At 40.6% G+C, this 17,351-nt stretch overlaps 1 protein-coding gene across 18 annotated transcripts in view; it reads left to right on the forward strand.

Annotated features, from left to right (window-relative positions):
- LOC122837298 (rho guanine nucleotide exchange factor 9) overlaps positions 1 to 17,351 on the forward strand; it is a 59,644-nt gene that overhangs the window by 16,202 nt on the left and 26,091 nt on the right. For 2 of the 18 annotated variants that reach the window (XM_044127566.1, XM_044127570.1), the window contains exon 1: positions 9,597 to 10,223. The exons of 8 other annotated variants lie outside the window; for them this stretch is intronic. In XM_044127566.1, coding sequence (XP_043983501.1) covers positions 10,209 to 10,223 — 15 coding nt within the window. In that variant the 5' untranslated portion in view covers positions 9,597 to 10,208. Of the gene's footprint in view, positions 1 to 9,596; positions 10,701 to 13,361; positions 13,911 to 17,351 lie in introns of those variants that run through there. 8 more of the 18 variants (XM_044127562.1, XM_044127565.1, XM_044127572.1 and 5 more) reach the window with 7 other exon arrangements.

Below are 17,351 nucleotides of genomic sequence, written 5' to 3' on the forward strand. Positions count from 1 at the left end.
TGATGATAAAAATAGAAACCCTACATTTACTTTACTTTAAAATTTGAATATGGTATAACACCAATTGAAGAACACAAATATTATGGGATGGCCTTCCTACGTATCAGGGTGACTGCTTACTTTACAATTGTTCAGTAGAGAGCTATTATTATTACATTGACAAGCTTTACCGAGTTTGGCATTCAGGTACGTCAATGGAAAGTTGAGTGGAAGGAAAAAGGTTTTGGGGGTAAAAAACTATACAGGCAGCAAAGATATTTACTGCAGTATAAAGTAAAGCCCATTCAGGAATATTCACAAGGACCAAAGCTAACACAAAGACATTATGGGCTCCCACTGTCACATTCCTCATATTAAACCACTCCTAAACCACAGGCAACATCAGAGTTGTCTTACTTAAGAAGAAAAAAAGACTGGAATGTTGCTCAGGGGCCCAACGTCCTCTTTTCAGTTGAATATAAATGATGCACTTGATTTTGGGAACCAGGGTCCCAGAGAGATGTTTTCACAGTCGTAATGATTTGGGGAGTCACGTCGTCTGCTGGTGTTATAAAACTGTACAATACCAAATGTATTTATAAACCACTTTTAAAACAACAAATGATCAACCCATATGTTACGTCATGCTGATTTGATGCAGTATTCCACGCAAAAGCAGCTTCAACCAAGTAATGAGTGTATATTGTAAGCTAACTTTTTTTTTATTGAAAATCTTTTTGACACTTATCTTCTAATTTTCTGAGAAATTGCGGCTAAAATTGTGAAAATTAAGAAATTAATTCCTTTTTTTTAAAGTGAATTACAGAAATAAACGTAAATCTACTCAGAGGGACCTGTAACAATCTTCACGCAGATGATTTTTCTTTTGATGAACGGCATGAACGGTAACCTCAGGATGGATCCGAAAGGACAAATCTCTCCCCTGCTTCCCAGTGCTCAGGGCCGCAGGTGGCAAAGTCAGGGCTCTGATGAATAGTGACAATAGTGAGCATGAACACTCACGACCAGCGCAGCAGAATGGGAGTAAAGTGGCACTGATTCAGGCAACCAAGCAAATCATTACACAGTTCATTTGAGTGTTTCCCATGTGCCGCAGCTGGGGTTTCAAATGATCTGTTTTGCTTTATTTTATAACACACTGGTAGGCTACTGATTCTGAGAATCATAAATAGATTTGGGGAGGCTGTGGCTTTATCTTTTCTCCTAAAAGTTGATTTCTTGTTGCTTTGTTATTATGTTTTGTTGTGGAAGAAGAAGGAGCAGAAATGACTCAATGAAGAGGCTTTTTAAGGGCTGAGAAATAAAACATGCAATCATGTCTTTTATTTTCATCATATCTACAGACATAGTTTCAAATGCAAGGAAAATAGAATATTTTCTTGTGAAATGAGAATATTAATGACTTTGACGTGTGTGTGTGTGCAATGAATATAAAATTGTGGCAAATTGCTGTTCTTCCAATGCTAGCTGGGTTTTTTAATCCAAGTGAAAAATGTGTATATTTCTGAAGGTTTTGTGTGTTAAACAATCTAGATGGACAGATATTTACCCAAAAATGTGAGACAGTAATAGAGATTCACATCACTTCTTCTTGGCCACTACTGATCTCCAGTTTCATTTAAGGTCTGATCTGGCAATTCTACCTTTGGCCTGTTGTTTTTCCTTTTCCCTTAGGAATTCTGCTTTTTTTTCCCTATTCATTATTCATCATTTTTAATTAACTGGTCAGAAATATAGTTAATGTAAAATCCCCAGTTAGGATTTTAGTTAGTCAAACATCCTTGAGCAGTAGTAAATCTGTAAGGTGTAGTAGAAGTTGCAGCTAGAAACTATTTATTAGCGCTTTCATTAAACCCATTTACACACATGGTGCTATATTCCATTGTCTGATCAGAATGTGGATTCTATAACATGTCCGTTTTACTGTTGGCACTGTGGTTTACATGTTAGCATGCTAACATTATCATGTTAAATTGACTGAACATATATAGCTCTTTTCCGATCATTTTGACTACTCGAGGCACATTCATTAGCACTTACATTTATAGATCAACATGTGACAGCAGGAAGCTGAAATCAAACCTACAATCTTCCGATCACGAGACTCTACAGTCGCCCCAGTACCACGTTAGCATGTAGCCGTTAGCATAGCTTTGCAATAATTTCAGGAGGGCCTGCTTCCTGATGTCTTTTCTACTCTGTTGGCAGTCCTGATTACTCCAAGCACTTTGCACTTTTTTGTTTTTTCTTATTATTCTAAAAGCATCTTATTACACTGAAATTGAATTACTCTCGGACAAACACATTCTACTCACAACGCAGGAGTTTTTATTTAGTTCTCGTCCTGGACAATTTATGGTTTTCATCAACAAAATTAACAGAGATTTGCTTGAACCAAAGGTAGATGAGAGGGTAACTTTTTTCCTCCCTGCATGAGTCTTGGGTTTGATTTTCACAGCTGGTATTCACAAGAACCATCAAGAAGTAAGTGGTAATCTTTGTCAAAGAAGAAGGCAAAACCATTGAGACATGTTAAATTAAAACCAGTCCCCAGTGTCACATTCCTTAATTAAGCTTTACTTCAGATGCATTTCCTTTCCTGAATATCATTTATAATAAGTTCAGGCTGAGGAAATTCAAAAAGTGTCTTAAGTTTACCTTCAGTTCTAGCGATCCTCTCAGGTTCATTTGCAAGTCTCAACAGGGACTCAATCAAAGAGAAAACAGTCACAGGATAGTTTCATCTTATTCTACAGTTTGGAGATTCTGATGTCGTCATTAGAAAATATACTCCTGTGATGTTTAGCATATGACTAGGATTCCTTCATCCTACTTGGCAGAGCCCCTCTGTTTGATCTGTTTGTCTATTCTTCTTAGCTCTCTGTGTGCTCTGACCCACTGACTTGACTTTCTAAATGGTCCTGAACGAATAAACAGCTGATGGCCGGACAATGGTGACACAAACTGTGCTCAGGAAAAGTCCAGCGATTTTATTTTTAGGGCGCTTTGTGGCTTGGAAGGCCTGGGAGGAAGCAGGAAGTCAGTGTGGTTGCCGTGGGGATGGGAGGAGAAGAAAAGAATTGGAGCAGACTGAAGGGGAAATGGGTGTGGTGGGCTTTGCCTCCCATTAGTGAAATACCTACCAACCACAAACAGATTCATTTGCAAGCTCTAAAAATTGAAGTCTTTTTCGAGGAAAGATTTTCTAAATATGTAGCTACTTAGCCAAAGGCCAAAAGGGACAGCAATGACTTCAGCGACCTCAGAAAACCTTACAAAGAGGCCTTAGAACAGGAAATGATCTGGTCTTTCTATATTTGTTGTTGTTTATGTTGTTAGTTTTGCCTAGAGATACAAAAGGTGGGGCATATATCTGATGGCTTGTAATTTGGTTTTGTTGTTATGGGTAATAAAGCATGTTGTGCTGTGTTGAATACATTTCTACTTCTCTTTTTAATCAACTCTTTTTTCTTTTTACATTTTGTTGCATAGTAAAATCACAGTTGGCAACAAAAAACCCCCAACAATATATCTATATTTAATATGTAATTGCAGATTGGAATATCTGGTGTATTTGATGTATGAATAGTTTATCCAGGATACTTTTTGTTAATATGCTTTATTTCTATACAAAATGAACAAAAAAACCCAACTATGACTCCTACATTAGCTGTACTGCCAACTAGTGGTTGAACAAGTTCAGTTCAGATCAGGGGTGCGTAAAATCGTTCCTCAAGGGCCGGCGTCTCGCATGGTTTAGTCCTCTCCCTGGTGGTACCAATAACCTTTTCAGCATGTCAATGTTCTTCTTAGGCCTTCTAACGAGCCATCATTGGATCCAGGTGCGTTAAACCAGGGAGAGAACTAAAACATGCAGGATGCCGGCCCTCCAGGATTGGCTTTGGGCTCCCCTGGTTCAGAGGTTCAGATTGAAAAAAGTACCACATTTCATTCCATCCCTTGGCAAAATAAAAGATCTGTTTGGATCTGGGTTTGTATGGGGGAAGTTGGAAATCATTTCTCCCTGTCACAATATCCTTCTGGAGTCAACTCAGCAGCCTTCAATAAGACTCTTAGATTGATTTACTTTTGGGAAAATAGTCAACTGGAAACTGAGGAACACACAAGGTCTGAAAAGTCCCTCAAATGTATTTATTTGGATTTTATTTCATTGTGAAGTCAAAGAAAAATAGCAGAGATCTAAAGGAGCATAGATGTCCATGGTAACTCTGGAGGAGGTGCAACGATTCATGGCTCAGGTGGGAGAGTCTGTTGACAGAACGGCTGATAGTTTATGAAAAAGGTGCATAGAGAAAGCCAAAGTGAGCTCCGCTTACATGCATGTGTTAAAATGGCCCCGTCAAAACCCACACCTAAACCCAGTACAGAATCTGCAGTAACACTTGAAGATTGGTGTTCACAATTTAGCAAAGAAATGTTGGTTTTTTGATGTGCAAGGCTGATTGGGACATACCTCCCTGCTCTTCCAGCTGTAGCAGCTAAATGTGTTTCCACAAAGGACTGACTCAAGGTTACTGAGTACAAAAGGTCAAACCACATTTTATAAATTTTTTTTATCTGTGAATTAGTATGAAAACAACACATTTTCATTTCACTTCACAATTATGTAATGATCTGTGTTTATCTATCACATATCTCAATAAGTACAGTGAAATTTGTGGCTGCAACCGGACTGGATTTTGAAAAGCTGCAAATACAAATAACAAAACACGCAGCCCATATTCAACTTTCTCCAGTGTCACGTTTGCTCCATAAGCTCTGTACATCATTTGGACTTACAGTAAAAGAAAATGTGATCTCTTGATGTAATCTTGCTGCCTCACATTAAGACAGTAAATTAAAACAGCAATAAGTCTAATTTGATTTAAGATTTCTGCCTAGAGTGAGAAATTACGGCCTTTTATACATGCTCTCTGTCTCTTTGTGTACGTATGGGTATATTAGCGTTGGTGTCTGTACAGATTTAGACTTTCAGATGTGACCTTTGTTGTCTAAATGTCAGGGAGATTGGAGAGGGAGCCCACAGAGGTAGGACAGGCTTATGTAATCTGCTCACTGAGTCTCTCACACACACACAACCACAGATGAGGGGGGGGGGGGAGCATGTTTGAGGACGACTGTCATATCTCAGCTGTGATGCACCATACCCCTCTCTGTGCACTGAAAGCCTGCCTTTCAGGAGCCGTTGCTTTTATCAGCATGCATGTGCAGAAAGTGCCTCGGAAATTATTTATGGCTTTAAAAATACTGATGTACTGCGCTCCTTTGGTGTTGTTCTTTTGAACTTCTTCTGAGGTCTTTTTATCCGTACCAGAGCTCTCAGGTGGATCTTAGGGGTTTGCCTTTGTGTATCTGTGTGTCGAGCGGCTAACTGGGCTAGTTTTGTTGTGTGGGGGATTAAGCTGTAGCATCAGTATTCCCTTTCAAGACTTCTTTTTACAATCCAACGGTGATTGCACCTGAGCTACAGGACAAGTGCTGCAGCCTGCTCATGAGTATAACAATGTTCACTTTAAGTATCGCTGGCGAAATAAAGGCCAAAGTGACAATTTGCATGCCAATGGTAAGAGCAAGCTTCAGATGGGAACTGGGGTCATTTTCATCCTGTCACTCACAACTGCTGAGCCTTAAAGGGGCCCCGCGCGGAATACGTTTTGAATACCAAACACTCTCCTCGTGTATGTTTGAAAGGCAGCGCTGAAATGTTGCTTGGAAACAGACTTTGTCCGCACTCGGCATGGATCTCTTGGCTGTTACGGCTTACACCAGCAGCGACATCTTTTGGGGCTGGGCAGTGATGTGGGGGGGATCAAAACATCCATTAAAACTTCTCAATCTGCCTTGCCAGCATTCATCATCAATATGCTTGGTATGCTCCAAACCGCCACACTGTTGCCCAAGAAATTCAGCCCACAACTGTGGTAGGAGTTTGCTCGCAGTGCAAAGAGCAAACTGAGAAAGCAGTAATCGGAATCGTTGGGCAAGACAGGAAAAAGTACATTAATAGTTAAAGTTTCTGCTGCTTTGATCGTGTAATCGGAACATAAGATGTGCTGTTGTTGTGTTAGCTTTACAGTGTGCAGCAGACTCAGAGAGTAGTCACTATGTGTAAGAGCTGCTTGCTCTTTTAAAGTGTGTGTCACGGTGTCTCTCTGGGTGAAGGGCGTCTCACGTTCACTGCCTTATAGTGCAGATCGTCTTTGTGCGCAGTTAAGAAATGTTCTTCGTGATACAACTTTGTTGACGACAAAAGCAAAACTATGAAATGGAATCATAAACAGGATGTTTCGGCGTAACACAGCTAGTTTGAGGTCTTAAAACGACTACAGTTACATCCCAATCTGACTTTGTGAATTCAACACTGACTGCAGTTACAGCTTTGTGGTATACCTTGACCAGCTTTGCTCACACTCACTCAGAGTGAATGGATGTAATCTGTGAACATCTGTTTTCAGGTCTCGCTTCAGAGTTGGATTTAGGTACGGACTTTAACTAGGCCATTCTTTGATCTAATAACTACCTCTAGCTGTATGTTTAGGGTTGTATCTCCACCCTTCTTATGTTATTTGATGATGAAATAGTATTTAATTCACCGTAGGGTTTATTTTTTAAAGGCTTCTTTCTTGATACTTTTCCATAAAGCCTGATTTTAGTCAGCAGACTGACCTCTAAAGGTCCTCCAGAGTTATCATTGGTCTATTCTGTGCTGATCTGAGTAATGCCCTCTTTGAGCAGGCTGTCACCTCAGATAGTTGGCCGTGTCTTGGTAGGGCTGCAGTTGTGTCATACTCTTTCAATTTCAGGTGATGGGCTGAAACGTGCTGCATCAAATTTTCATGTGTTGCTTTATAAAATAACTCTGCTTTTATCTTCTCCACAGCTTTTCCCTGGCCCATCTGGTTGGTCTCTTGGTTTTCATGATGGAAAAAAGAAAAAGTAAAACCATGCATAATTTTCCTTCCATGTAATTGCAATTACATATTTGTATGGGTTGTGTCAGTCTGTCACATAAAGTCCTCTGAAAAGTGCTTTGCGTTTATAATGTATCTTATGCAATGCAAGACATTAAGAAGTTTAAGGGCTATGAATACTGTTGTTGCAAAACTCTGTTGGGTTAACCTCAAAAACAGAACAGAGAACAAGCATGCTCATCAAGTAGACTGAACCTTTTACAAGTACAGATAACAAAAATATGAATAATAATGCATTAGGAAAAGGTTTTAACTATTTATAGTAATAAAATAAATATTTACTACGTCTAGAATGAAGATGACAACAAACGCAGTTTTATTCTTTCACAATAAAGCTCCATCAGGTGGGTTAGGGTATTTCCAGTAGCAATAAAGAGGCTGGGACCAACATACTGGTGAAAATACTTTGTAATAATTTCTTGTCTGTTTTTTTTTTTGTTTGTTTGTTTTGTTTCTAAATACGATGCAGAACAAAGAGGGAATGTCTTTCATTAGAACAGTGGCAACTAAAGCTACTGTGCCTTATTTAGTTGACATTAAAATAGGCCAGCAATATATCAGTGGAGTTGAATTGTGTTCATTTCAACAATCCTCATTTGTAAATCCCCAGGAAACCTTACAAAGCAAGGAAACCTGTTCGTTTGTAAGCATAAAGTTCTATTCAGCTGAATTGTCTGTGCAAGTTCCGACTTATTACCAACTAAGTCAAAGTTCAGTTCACAAAATTGACATTTTTATGAGACTTGTAGCTAAAGTCAGCTGAAAAAGTGATCTAAATGTCACCAGATGACACATTGTGCATATTAGCATATTTATGACATCAACACATCACATTGGCGTTCTGCTCTCTGGCCCGCCCTTTACATCTGTTTGCTCGTCTAATCCTCTCTCTGCTCACATTCATTGTTCGAATACGACAAAATAAAATGCACACAAAGCAGCTCTTGCTCACATTTTGCTCTCTGTCTGTTGTCAGAATACAAAACAAATCTGCAATCAGTCCTTTAGGGCTAGTCATCTAACTTTTCACTGTTTCCTTGATCAAAACTAAGCAGAATTACAGAACCAGAGCCTTTTTTACGTAGCACTTATTTTTTTTTTTGGATATGGTCACTTTGAAGCTGGTTTTATGTGACAAGGTGAACAACTTGATTGGCAGTGTTTAATAAATTGGCACACAGCAGATGGGAGCCCTGATGTTACACATTGTTCTTCTGATGAGCTAAGTCATATTAATAGTTTTGAAACCTCTTACTTTTACTAGCCGTCTCTTTCCCTGTTATTTAATTTTCTTCTTTTCTATTAGTTTTTACTTTCAGGTTCTTTGGAAACTTTGTTAATTTACTTGCATTAGTTCACTCAGTGTCAACTGCATAACTTTCATCGTTCGTCCATTTTATGGAGAAAACACGAAAAGGTTTGATATCAAAGTTTTAGGAGCTATCATCAAGGTGTCATCTTTAAAAAGTCTTCAAAACTCTTAAATTCCTGCATCTAAAATTAAGGCCTTAAAATGTCTTGAATTTATTTTTTTTAAATGTAATTTGTCCATAAATATAGCAATGACAGGTCTGAAAGGTCGCAGGACTGTTCACTTGTTCAATGTTTACTTCACTTTTTTTCATTGCTTGTGCTCTGAACTGGTTTCCTTTTTTGTGTGTTTATTGTTTACCTTGGTTTGAGGGTTTTCTCCTTCATCTATGTCTCAGATTTGTTTCTTTCTCCTTACTCAGCTGTTTCACATCTCTCTATTTCCCTCTGCCTGCTCTCTTCCCCAGCTGCCTCTACTTACCTCTGATTAGTTCCTCTGGTTCTTATGTGCCACTCTCTTTCCTCTCTGTCTGCGTATTTAAGCTCTCTGGTTTGTATGGTTCCCCACTGTCTCCTCCGTTACCGTGCCTGTTTCCTGGTCTTTGTCTCACGTCCTTTTGAAAATTCCCTATATTTAACACTAATTAAAAAAGCTCTGCTACATGTCTGCGCTTGGGCCCTCCATTCTTTACTCGTCATGCCAAAAGCTGCCGTGGTTAAAATCATTGTTATGAAGTAATTTGCTTATTTGTTGAGTGAAAAATCGAGAGTATGAACTGGTGAAGGGACAGCTTTCAAATGTCTCCACAAAAACAGGAAGTCTACCTTTTAGAATTTCATAATAATCTTCTGAAAGATTATTTCAAATCTACATTTTTTGATTGTAACAGATTGTATTAAAACATCTGTTACAATTCAGTGCAATGTTGTTTGATTCAACACAAAACATAAGCATTTTAAAGCTGTTTTGTTTCCCAACTCAATGTATAAAACGTTTTTGTTGGTGAACCGATAAAATAAAGATATTTGATAGGTTTTGGTATCATTAACTTCAAAAAACATTCTTATTAAGTTTCATACAATCTGTTCTTACCTTTCTTATGAAGAATTATATAAACTTCTAGTTAAGTATTATGTAAGATGTAAGGGAGTTTATTGAAACTTAAGTTAAATCCAAAAGACACATGTTGAAACAGAATTTAATAATATAATAAAGGTTGTTACAGCTTATAATAACCCAATATTAGTACAGTATTAGTATTAAGATGTGTGTGTTGAATGCCTATTATTATTATTATTATTATTATTTTAAACTTCCAACTGTTGAGTACTCTGATGATCTTGGTGTTAACGCTTATGAAAAAGATTGTAAACATAGTTGAACACAGTATCACCTGTAAATCACTGCTACTGACAGAAACTGCAATAAAGAAGGCTGACATCACGCCAGTAGAGCAGAATGATAAGAAGATGGAGATTGAACTATTATTTTACGTCCAGTCCCCTTCGTGTTGAGCTGCTAATGATAAGCCATAAATCACCACAGCTTCCAGCACGGTATTTTTAGATGGGCAGGGAGATGAATGAGGTTATGATTGTGGTCTCAGTGGTCGATATAGTCAGAAAAGGGGGCTGGCTGTGCCCCTCCCCCGGCTGTAGGTGATGTCTGAAGCCGGTAGTCCAGCAGCAGCGCGCTGATCACGGAGGACCGCCTCTCAGGCTCTCGGTACATCTCCTTGGTTCCCACTCACCGGAAGGCTGCTCGGCAGCTGCGAACAGCCTGCGCACAGCCTTTTTCTCTTGTTAGCCCTGCGAATCTATTGGCCTGGCCGTCGGTCAGTGCAGGGGAAGAGGCGAGAACACCGACAGGTGTTGACTAGCGGGGAGAAATCGCGGTGCAGACTGATGACGATGATGATGGTGAGGATGATGCATCTCTTCCCGTGCCTTTGTGAAACGCTATTGTGAAGAGGCATAGGAAGACATTTTTTATTTTTTATTTTTTTGTATCCTCCCCTCTCCATTTCTTCCCCACCGGTAATGGTGGATTTCTCGGCCGCTTTGAAGCTTCGCGTCTAGACCTGGCGGGGGGGTCGGAGAGAGAAAGAGAGAGCGAGCTGGGAACAAGCCGTTAACAGAGAGCCCCCCTCTCAGCATCGGCCCGCAGCGCTGCGCCATGGCCTTGGATGTCCAGACTTGCGCGGTGTTTACGGTGATCGCGGTTCTGGTGCTTGTGAACGTGCTGTTGATGTTCATCCTCGGTACTCGTTAATGGATCTGCGCTTGGGGCCCGGTTCGCAGCGCACCACGCTCTGGAGAGGAGAGAAAAGCGGTGCGCGTTGGTCGAGAGCGGGGACACCCGGCGCTCCATCACGGCTACGCGTTGAAATGAATGACGTTGGTACAACATAATGTATTTCTGTGTGTGTGTGTGTCCCCCCACTCCACCCCTCACCCAACCCCACCACTACCACCACCCCCTCCTTCTCCCCTAAACCTTCGTTATGTCTTGTGTCCTCTCACCGTTTGTGATAGCTGCTGTTGTCTAGTGGTGGCTGTAGTTGTGCGGATCCAGGTCTGTGATGCTCTTACCTTTTCTGTGCTTAACTGGAAATTCATATCACTCGTACTCAGCTCCTAAATATTTCGATCCTCCTCTCCCCCATGTTGTGTATTCTAATATCTGTCATGCAGTGTTGTTGTCTTAAAGATGAAGGTGGAATCAGATTTTCCAACCCTGTCCTATTGCTGCGTCAGGACTTGTCCCCCCCCCCACCCCCCCTCCCTCTCCCTCTTCTTCTTCTTCTTCTTCTTTTCTATTATGATCCACCATAGCCACATTCACAACATGGCAGCTAATAGCCGCTCAGTGATCTCTGTGCAGAAGTTAGTGTGATATTTGTAGCAAATAGCGTTGCAAGTGAGAGACCCAGGCGGCTGCTCTGGAGGATCATTGTGATCTCAGCTGAACAGTAACCGACAGCAGGCAGGGCTGGGCCTAATAAAGGAGGGCCTCCATCACTCCAGGTTTCCCCCATTTTAGATTCAGCTAAACTCAGCTCCCATTTCATAGCCCCCAATATTCTCGTTTGTCCAGTCTGCACAGCTTCCACCTGACACCCGTGTGCGACCTGTTCATTTTATAGTGATGAATATAGGCATGGGATTATATATTAATTTATGTCTCAGGCACAGCGTCTTCTGAGTAGAAAGGGTTGTCAGGTTGTGATAATACAGAGAGGGGGGGAAACACATTTATCCTATTCTTGCTGTAGTGTAATAAAAGGATTGGAGGCAGGTACCATGAATGTTGAATGAATGTCAGAAATAGATATGCTAAAAGCCTGTCTCAGAGCCATCCATGACAAGAGCTATTTTTAGAGATATACTGGCCAGGATTTTTTTTTTTAAAGCTACTGTATGTGCTGTTTCACACTAAAGTTAAAGTGCTTTGTCTTTTTTTACCTCTGAGCTTAAGTGGTAAGTGTTGTATGCAGGGCTGTATTTAATGTCCCCCTGGGGCTGGAGCCCAGTTTGGTGCCTTACCAACTCAAGTTTCTTTGACACATGAAAATTATTTTGTGCTCTAAACTCACAGGTTTTTTTTTTTTTTTTTTTTTAAACATTCATTGTTTATCCTTAATAAACACGTCTCAAGACAGCATTATTCATTTATAACATTTCCTGGAAGCTTTCAATAACTATGCCGAGCCTTTCTGTGGTGATGTTGCACACTTATTGACATACACCAAATGCAAAAGAAGAAAGCGTATAGATGATGCTGAACGTTTGCTGCTGTTTTTTCTGATGGGCCTGGAGTTGAGGGCTAGGTTAGCAGCTGTGCTTTTAAAGTGGTTATGTTTTGAATATCTGCATGGAAATCTAACAAATGAAACACCAAGCTTCGCTTGGAAACTTTTGTGGGAGGGAATTTACGACTCAGTGCAATGGCTTATACTTTTAAGTCAATTTCAAACATTTGCTTTATTTGTACACCAGATTCACAAAGCAGAGTGCACTATATGCATGCAGATGCAAACATGGCTGTCAAATTCAGATGGGAGCAATTTGCGCCTACTTTTGCTTCAGGTCACAGTTTCCCCCTGTTTATACACCCACACAACATTTGCTAGGTTATCCAAAAGATCAAGAGAATAGTTTCAACTTATGAAATTATTTTAGCTTACAGAAAACTCCTGACTTAAGAAGGTATTCCGCAAAATTGTAACTTTAAACCGATAAATTATGACAACTGCAATAAATGATGACAAATGTATAACGTTAAGTGTTTCATTTTATTAAAAAAAAAAGCATTAGCAGGTAAGAATCAGTTTATTAAATTGCTCAATGCAGTTTATGAAAATATATACTTTGTTAACTATTAGTTATATGAGAACTAAATTAACACATGTATGATTACATTTAGTTTATTTCACTTAGTAAATACAGAAAACATTCACAAAGTGTTTCATTTTATATCTTCTGTGGCAAAATTACCACCAGTTTTCAGCAGAGGGTATTTTTATGTGATCTGGATTGTGCAAACAGCCTGGTCTTAATTGACATAAACACACATTGACATAAGTGGATTTCCCATCTTGCCTCATAAAAATGTGAACATCAGTGGAGAAAGCTATTTGGGAGCAGTTCTGCATTTGTGTTTCAGAAGAATTAGAAGGATTGGGCATATATATCAGTCGCAGACACTTTTGTACACTTGCCCCTTTGTCTGCAAATTTATTAAAATGTTTAGATCAACAAATAGAAAACTATCTTTAGGCCCATGAAACCTTCAGTTTTGAGGCCATTGCTCTCCGCTAAGCATCAGCCCATCAGGTTGTATGCATAAAGAGAGACGTTTGCTAGCGACGCCTTCATCACATGCCAGAGCATGTGGGCAGGAGTTGTCATCCCTGTGGCAGATCACATAAACGTCCTCCTTAGCTGTGACCTCACAGGGCCCGAAACATTTACTTGTATAAAAAAAAAAAAAAAAAAATATATATATATATATATATATATATATATATATATATATATATATATATTCAGAAGTCACAAGCTCATACCATCAACCGCTGATACCTTTCCTACTTATAGATGTGTTCACATGTTAGCATGTGAACAAGTAGCATCTGACTGCTGGTTTTGATTGGGCGCTCTCCGTTGTTCCTCACTGGATGTGTAACTCCTCCAGGGCAGGAACCTTTAGATAGAACCGTGCCGGGTTGTGTGCGGTGCAGCCAGAAGTGTGGATGTGCAGATGGTGTGAGAGTGAGTGAGTGAGTGAGACGAGCGTTTTGTGCGAGGTTGTGCGTGTGTTTCTCACCAGTTCTGAGGAGAGCATCTTTGATTGGCTCCCAGACTCGAGGTATAAGTGTATTACATAAGAGGGCTGGCAGACACAGGGAGGACGGACCGCGATACTCACTCGGTGCGTCGGGGTAGAGAAACCTCTTACAGGGATAACGTCGTCTTGTTACTTGACATCTAAGGAGGACCGCTTGTCGCCTCGACTGCTTCCTAAAGGGATTCAGTTACGATGATTTGAATGAGCCGGACTTCTCCATGCATACGCTCGCCGAACAGCTGCATGCCGCCAACATGGTAAGGGTCGGACATTGAGGCAAGCGTGCATCTGCTCGGGGATGCTATAGGTGTTTTGGTGCAGCTGTGCTGTGGATGGAGACAGAGTGATGTGGGAATGCAGTGGATCTGCCAGTGCGGTGAATGCTGATGTGTTGAGCAGCAAGAACGATACAAGAAAATGAATCAGCTTTTTATTCTAACACATTTGCCAGCTTAAAAAAAAAAAAACAAATAAAAAAAAAAACAGAAAGCATTGTCATATGCTCCTGTGTGTGGGAATAGATTTCTCTGCATTTATTTGCATTGACCTAAATAGAAAATTTGCAGTTTAAAAAGTGATTATAGATTCGCTGATGTTTTATGTTGCTTATTTAACAACAAGAACAGATAGACAAACCGGCAATAATGAGCATGGCTTTATCTTTGTGTTTACCGTATGCCAAATGATCAAGCTAGGTATGGGGGTGTTCTAGAGGATTGGGGAAGATTGATTATGTAAGGCTTTTAATTTATTCAGACATGAGAAGGGGAAAGGGATGCAATATATTGGAGAGTGCAGGACTCATTTGGAAGATCAAGGGAAGATGCAAAGGAGAGTGAGGTGGGATGGGGTCGGGGGTCTCAGCAGTAAACGCTCTGCCTCACTTTCTCTTTCCGCGTTCCTGTCCATCGGTAGGGACTGGAGAGATTGTGCTTGTGCTGAATGGGATTGAAAATGAAGTGGCAGTGGAAGCGCAGGAGGCAAGACTGACTTGAATGCAAATCTGATTTGTTGTAGGTATCAATGTACAGCAGGCTTTTGGTTTTGGTGTCAAAGTTGCAACTTTTTTTTTTTTAAGACACATTGATTTTACAGTTCCAACGACAGGACAAAGTATCAGAGTAGCCACAGTTTGAAGAAGAGTTGAGAAACGCTTGCCCTCCCCCACTTGTTGCTGCAAACTGCCTGTTGAGTCCCTTAGAAAAGCAAGAAGTGTAGATTTTGATTAAGGTTATCATTCCTAAGAGTAACATGCCATGCCTAATTAATTGTATACATCTGTCCAAAGGTGTCTTAAGCCAACTTTATTTATTTATTTTTTCCATTTTTTTTCTCCGAAGAGTTTTTGCGGCGCTAGTGGCTCGTATTTTTGCGACAGTAGGCAGACAGGAAAGCGGGTGAAGAGAGGGGGGGGAAGACATGCGGCAAAGATTGTCGGGACCGGGAGTCGATACCGCAACATCTGTATCGAGGACTAAGGCCTCCAAACGTGGGGCGTGCTAACCCCCTTCGCCACCACAGCACGCCCCTTAAGCCAACTTTAAAGTAGGTGCTACACCTGCCTGCTCGATGTCAACAGTTTTCTGAAGCTTGACACCAGACGTCACCGAGCTTTGCACTGAAGTGCGGCAGGTTTGCGAGTGTGTAAAGCTGAACAACAGAATGATTGCACGCTTGCTCAGCGCTCACTCTTTGTTTGTGACAGCTCGCTCTCTCCCCACATTTGGAAATATTCTGCCGCTTCCTGAAGTGTCCTTGCCTCATCCCATCGTCTTTGTCAGCATCAGTGAAGCATCCTCATCTGTCACCATGACGACAGCCATTCCTCGCCTTGCAGGCGTGGATGCCTCCCCTTGTGTTCACTCCTCTGCCCTGATTGGCTTATATCCCCTGCAGCTGTACGGGTTGAAGGTTCTGTGAAGCCTGAGAGCTCATGGGGAAGGGTTTTTTTTAATGTACTAGAGATATGAAACTAAATCATAAACGGAAATAGAACTTCTTTGATTAAAAAAAGAAAACACGGTGCCTGAAATGAATATAACAAAATTCATACCCATCCATGGGACACAGTCGTCTCCAGGCCTTTAATAACTCCTTACCTGGAGCTCAAGCATCGCCTGTCAGGCTCGGTTAGCCCTGGCTACTCTGCCCACAGCCCGAAGGAGTGGATGCATGGTTAGCTCCGAACTGGAGAATGCTGATGAACACTACTGCAGGGAGAACAATTTTAGAAACGACACACAGGGCCGTAAACAGGGTCAGCGTACACAAAGAGAGAAGTGTGGCTCTACATGTGCAAATATGCATGGACGTCTAGTTGTCAAAGCAAGAAAGCTGACTAGTCAGCGTGATGGATGGCGAGGCCATAGACTGATGATGTCAGGTCCGGTTCTGCCTTCAGAACATTATCTGCTGCCTATTCTTCCTTTAATAAGAAAACCTTTTGCTTCTTCAGGTCCCCTAAAGAATACTCATCACCCTACTGGGTTCAGTTTTCTTACTCTACCTGATATTTTTTTAATGTCCAGCAAAAGTATTCGTACCTTATATTTTATCACATTACAACCTAGAGGTCATGCTACATTTTGACTAGCGGTGTCAAAAAAAAAAATCCTGTATTTCCACCCACCAATTTTTAAAATGATATTAGCATTTAATTTTCATTCTGGTTAATTGCTGTTTAACAAGATGAACACATAATCTGCATCATGTCATCAATCAAATACATTTGACGATGACATCAGTTGCATTTAGCATTTTCTCTGCAGTGAGAGTTTTGAAATCAGGGAACATTTCACCAGTGGAAGTGGTCAGAAGTTTGACAAGACTGCTTGAACATCACCTGATGCCCCAAAACATTTGGAGAACTGAAGGAACCACTCCAACGACTCTTGTCTAAAACCCTTCAGTCTGTCAGCACTCAGACTGCATCCAGACCAGAGATGATACTCTGGTCACTGACCATTTGGTCAGTTGTGTGTAATCTGTCAAAATAAAGGATTTTTCTGTCACCATTTAAAAAACTGGCGACAGTTTTTTAACTGTCACCAGTTAAAAAAAGAGTGTAAGCTTTGACGTTTTAAAAATGCTCTTGAAGAGATTTCTCAGGTTGAGTTCAAAGCCACCACTAGGTGGCGGTGTTATATTTTAAGCCTTGTAGGATGGTTGGACCTATTTGCTTTAATTTTTAAGGCTGGGATTCTTGGACGTTTTTCTGCATAGTTGTTTCATGTTTTGCCATCGGCTAAGGCGAAAGATATTTGGCTAAGGTGAACCCTGTTGCAACGATACACCATTGTATTTTATAGAAAGCTTGCATGATCAACCCACAGTAAGTAGTGCCTTAGTACCCAGCCCCATTTGTCATGTAAAGCACTTTGAACTGCTTGTTGGTGAAATGAAATTTAAACTAATAAACTTGACTAGACCTACTCTGGCAGCTGTTGTTAAGTACAGGTTTTCAGTAAAGGTATGAGAGGTGTGTTAGGGAATGTTAAGGAACAAGCAGCATCACCATGACCGAGGAGGATTTCAGCAAAAAATACTTCAAACTTTGACCTGCTTAGGTGGAAAAACTACAGAAATTCACAGCTGAGGTTAGAGAATCCATTGAGAAAGTCAAAAGAAGTTCAGTTTCCAGTTTTCCACGAGCCTTGTAGGGCAGGCAGCAAACATTTTAAAGAGGGCTCTTTGGTCAG

The sequence above is a fragment of the Gambusia affinis genome, linkage group LG09 (genome assembly GCF_019740435.1).
Source record: "Gambusia affinis linkage group LG09, SWU_Gaff_1.0, whole genome shotgun sequence".
Lineage (NCBI taxonomy): Eukaryota > Metazoa > Chordata > Actinopteri > Cyprinodontiformes > Poeciliidae > Gambusia > Gambusia affinis.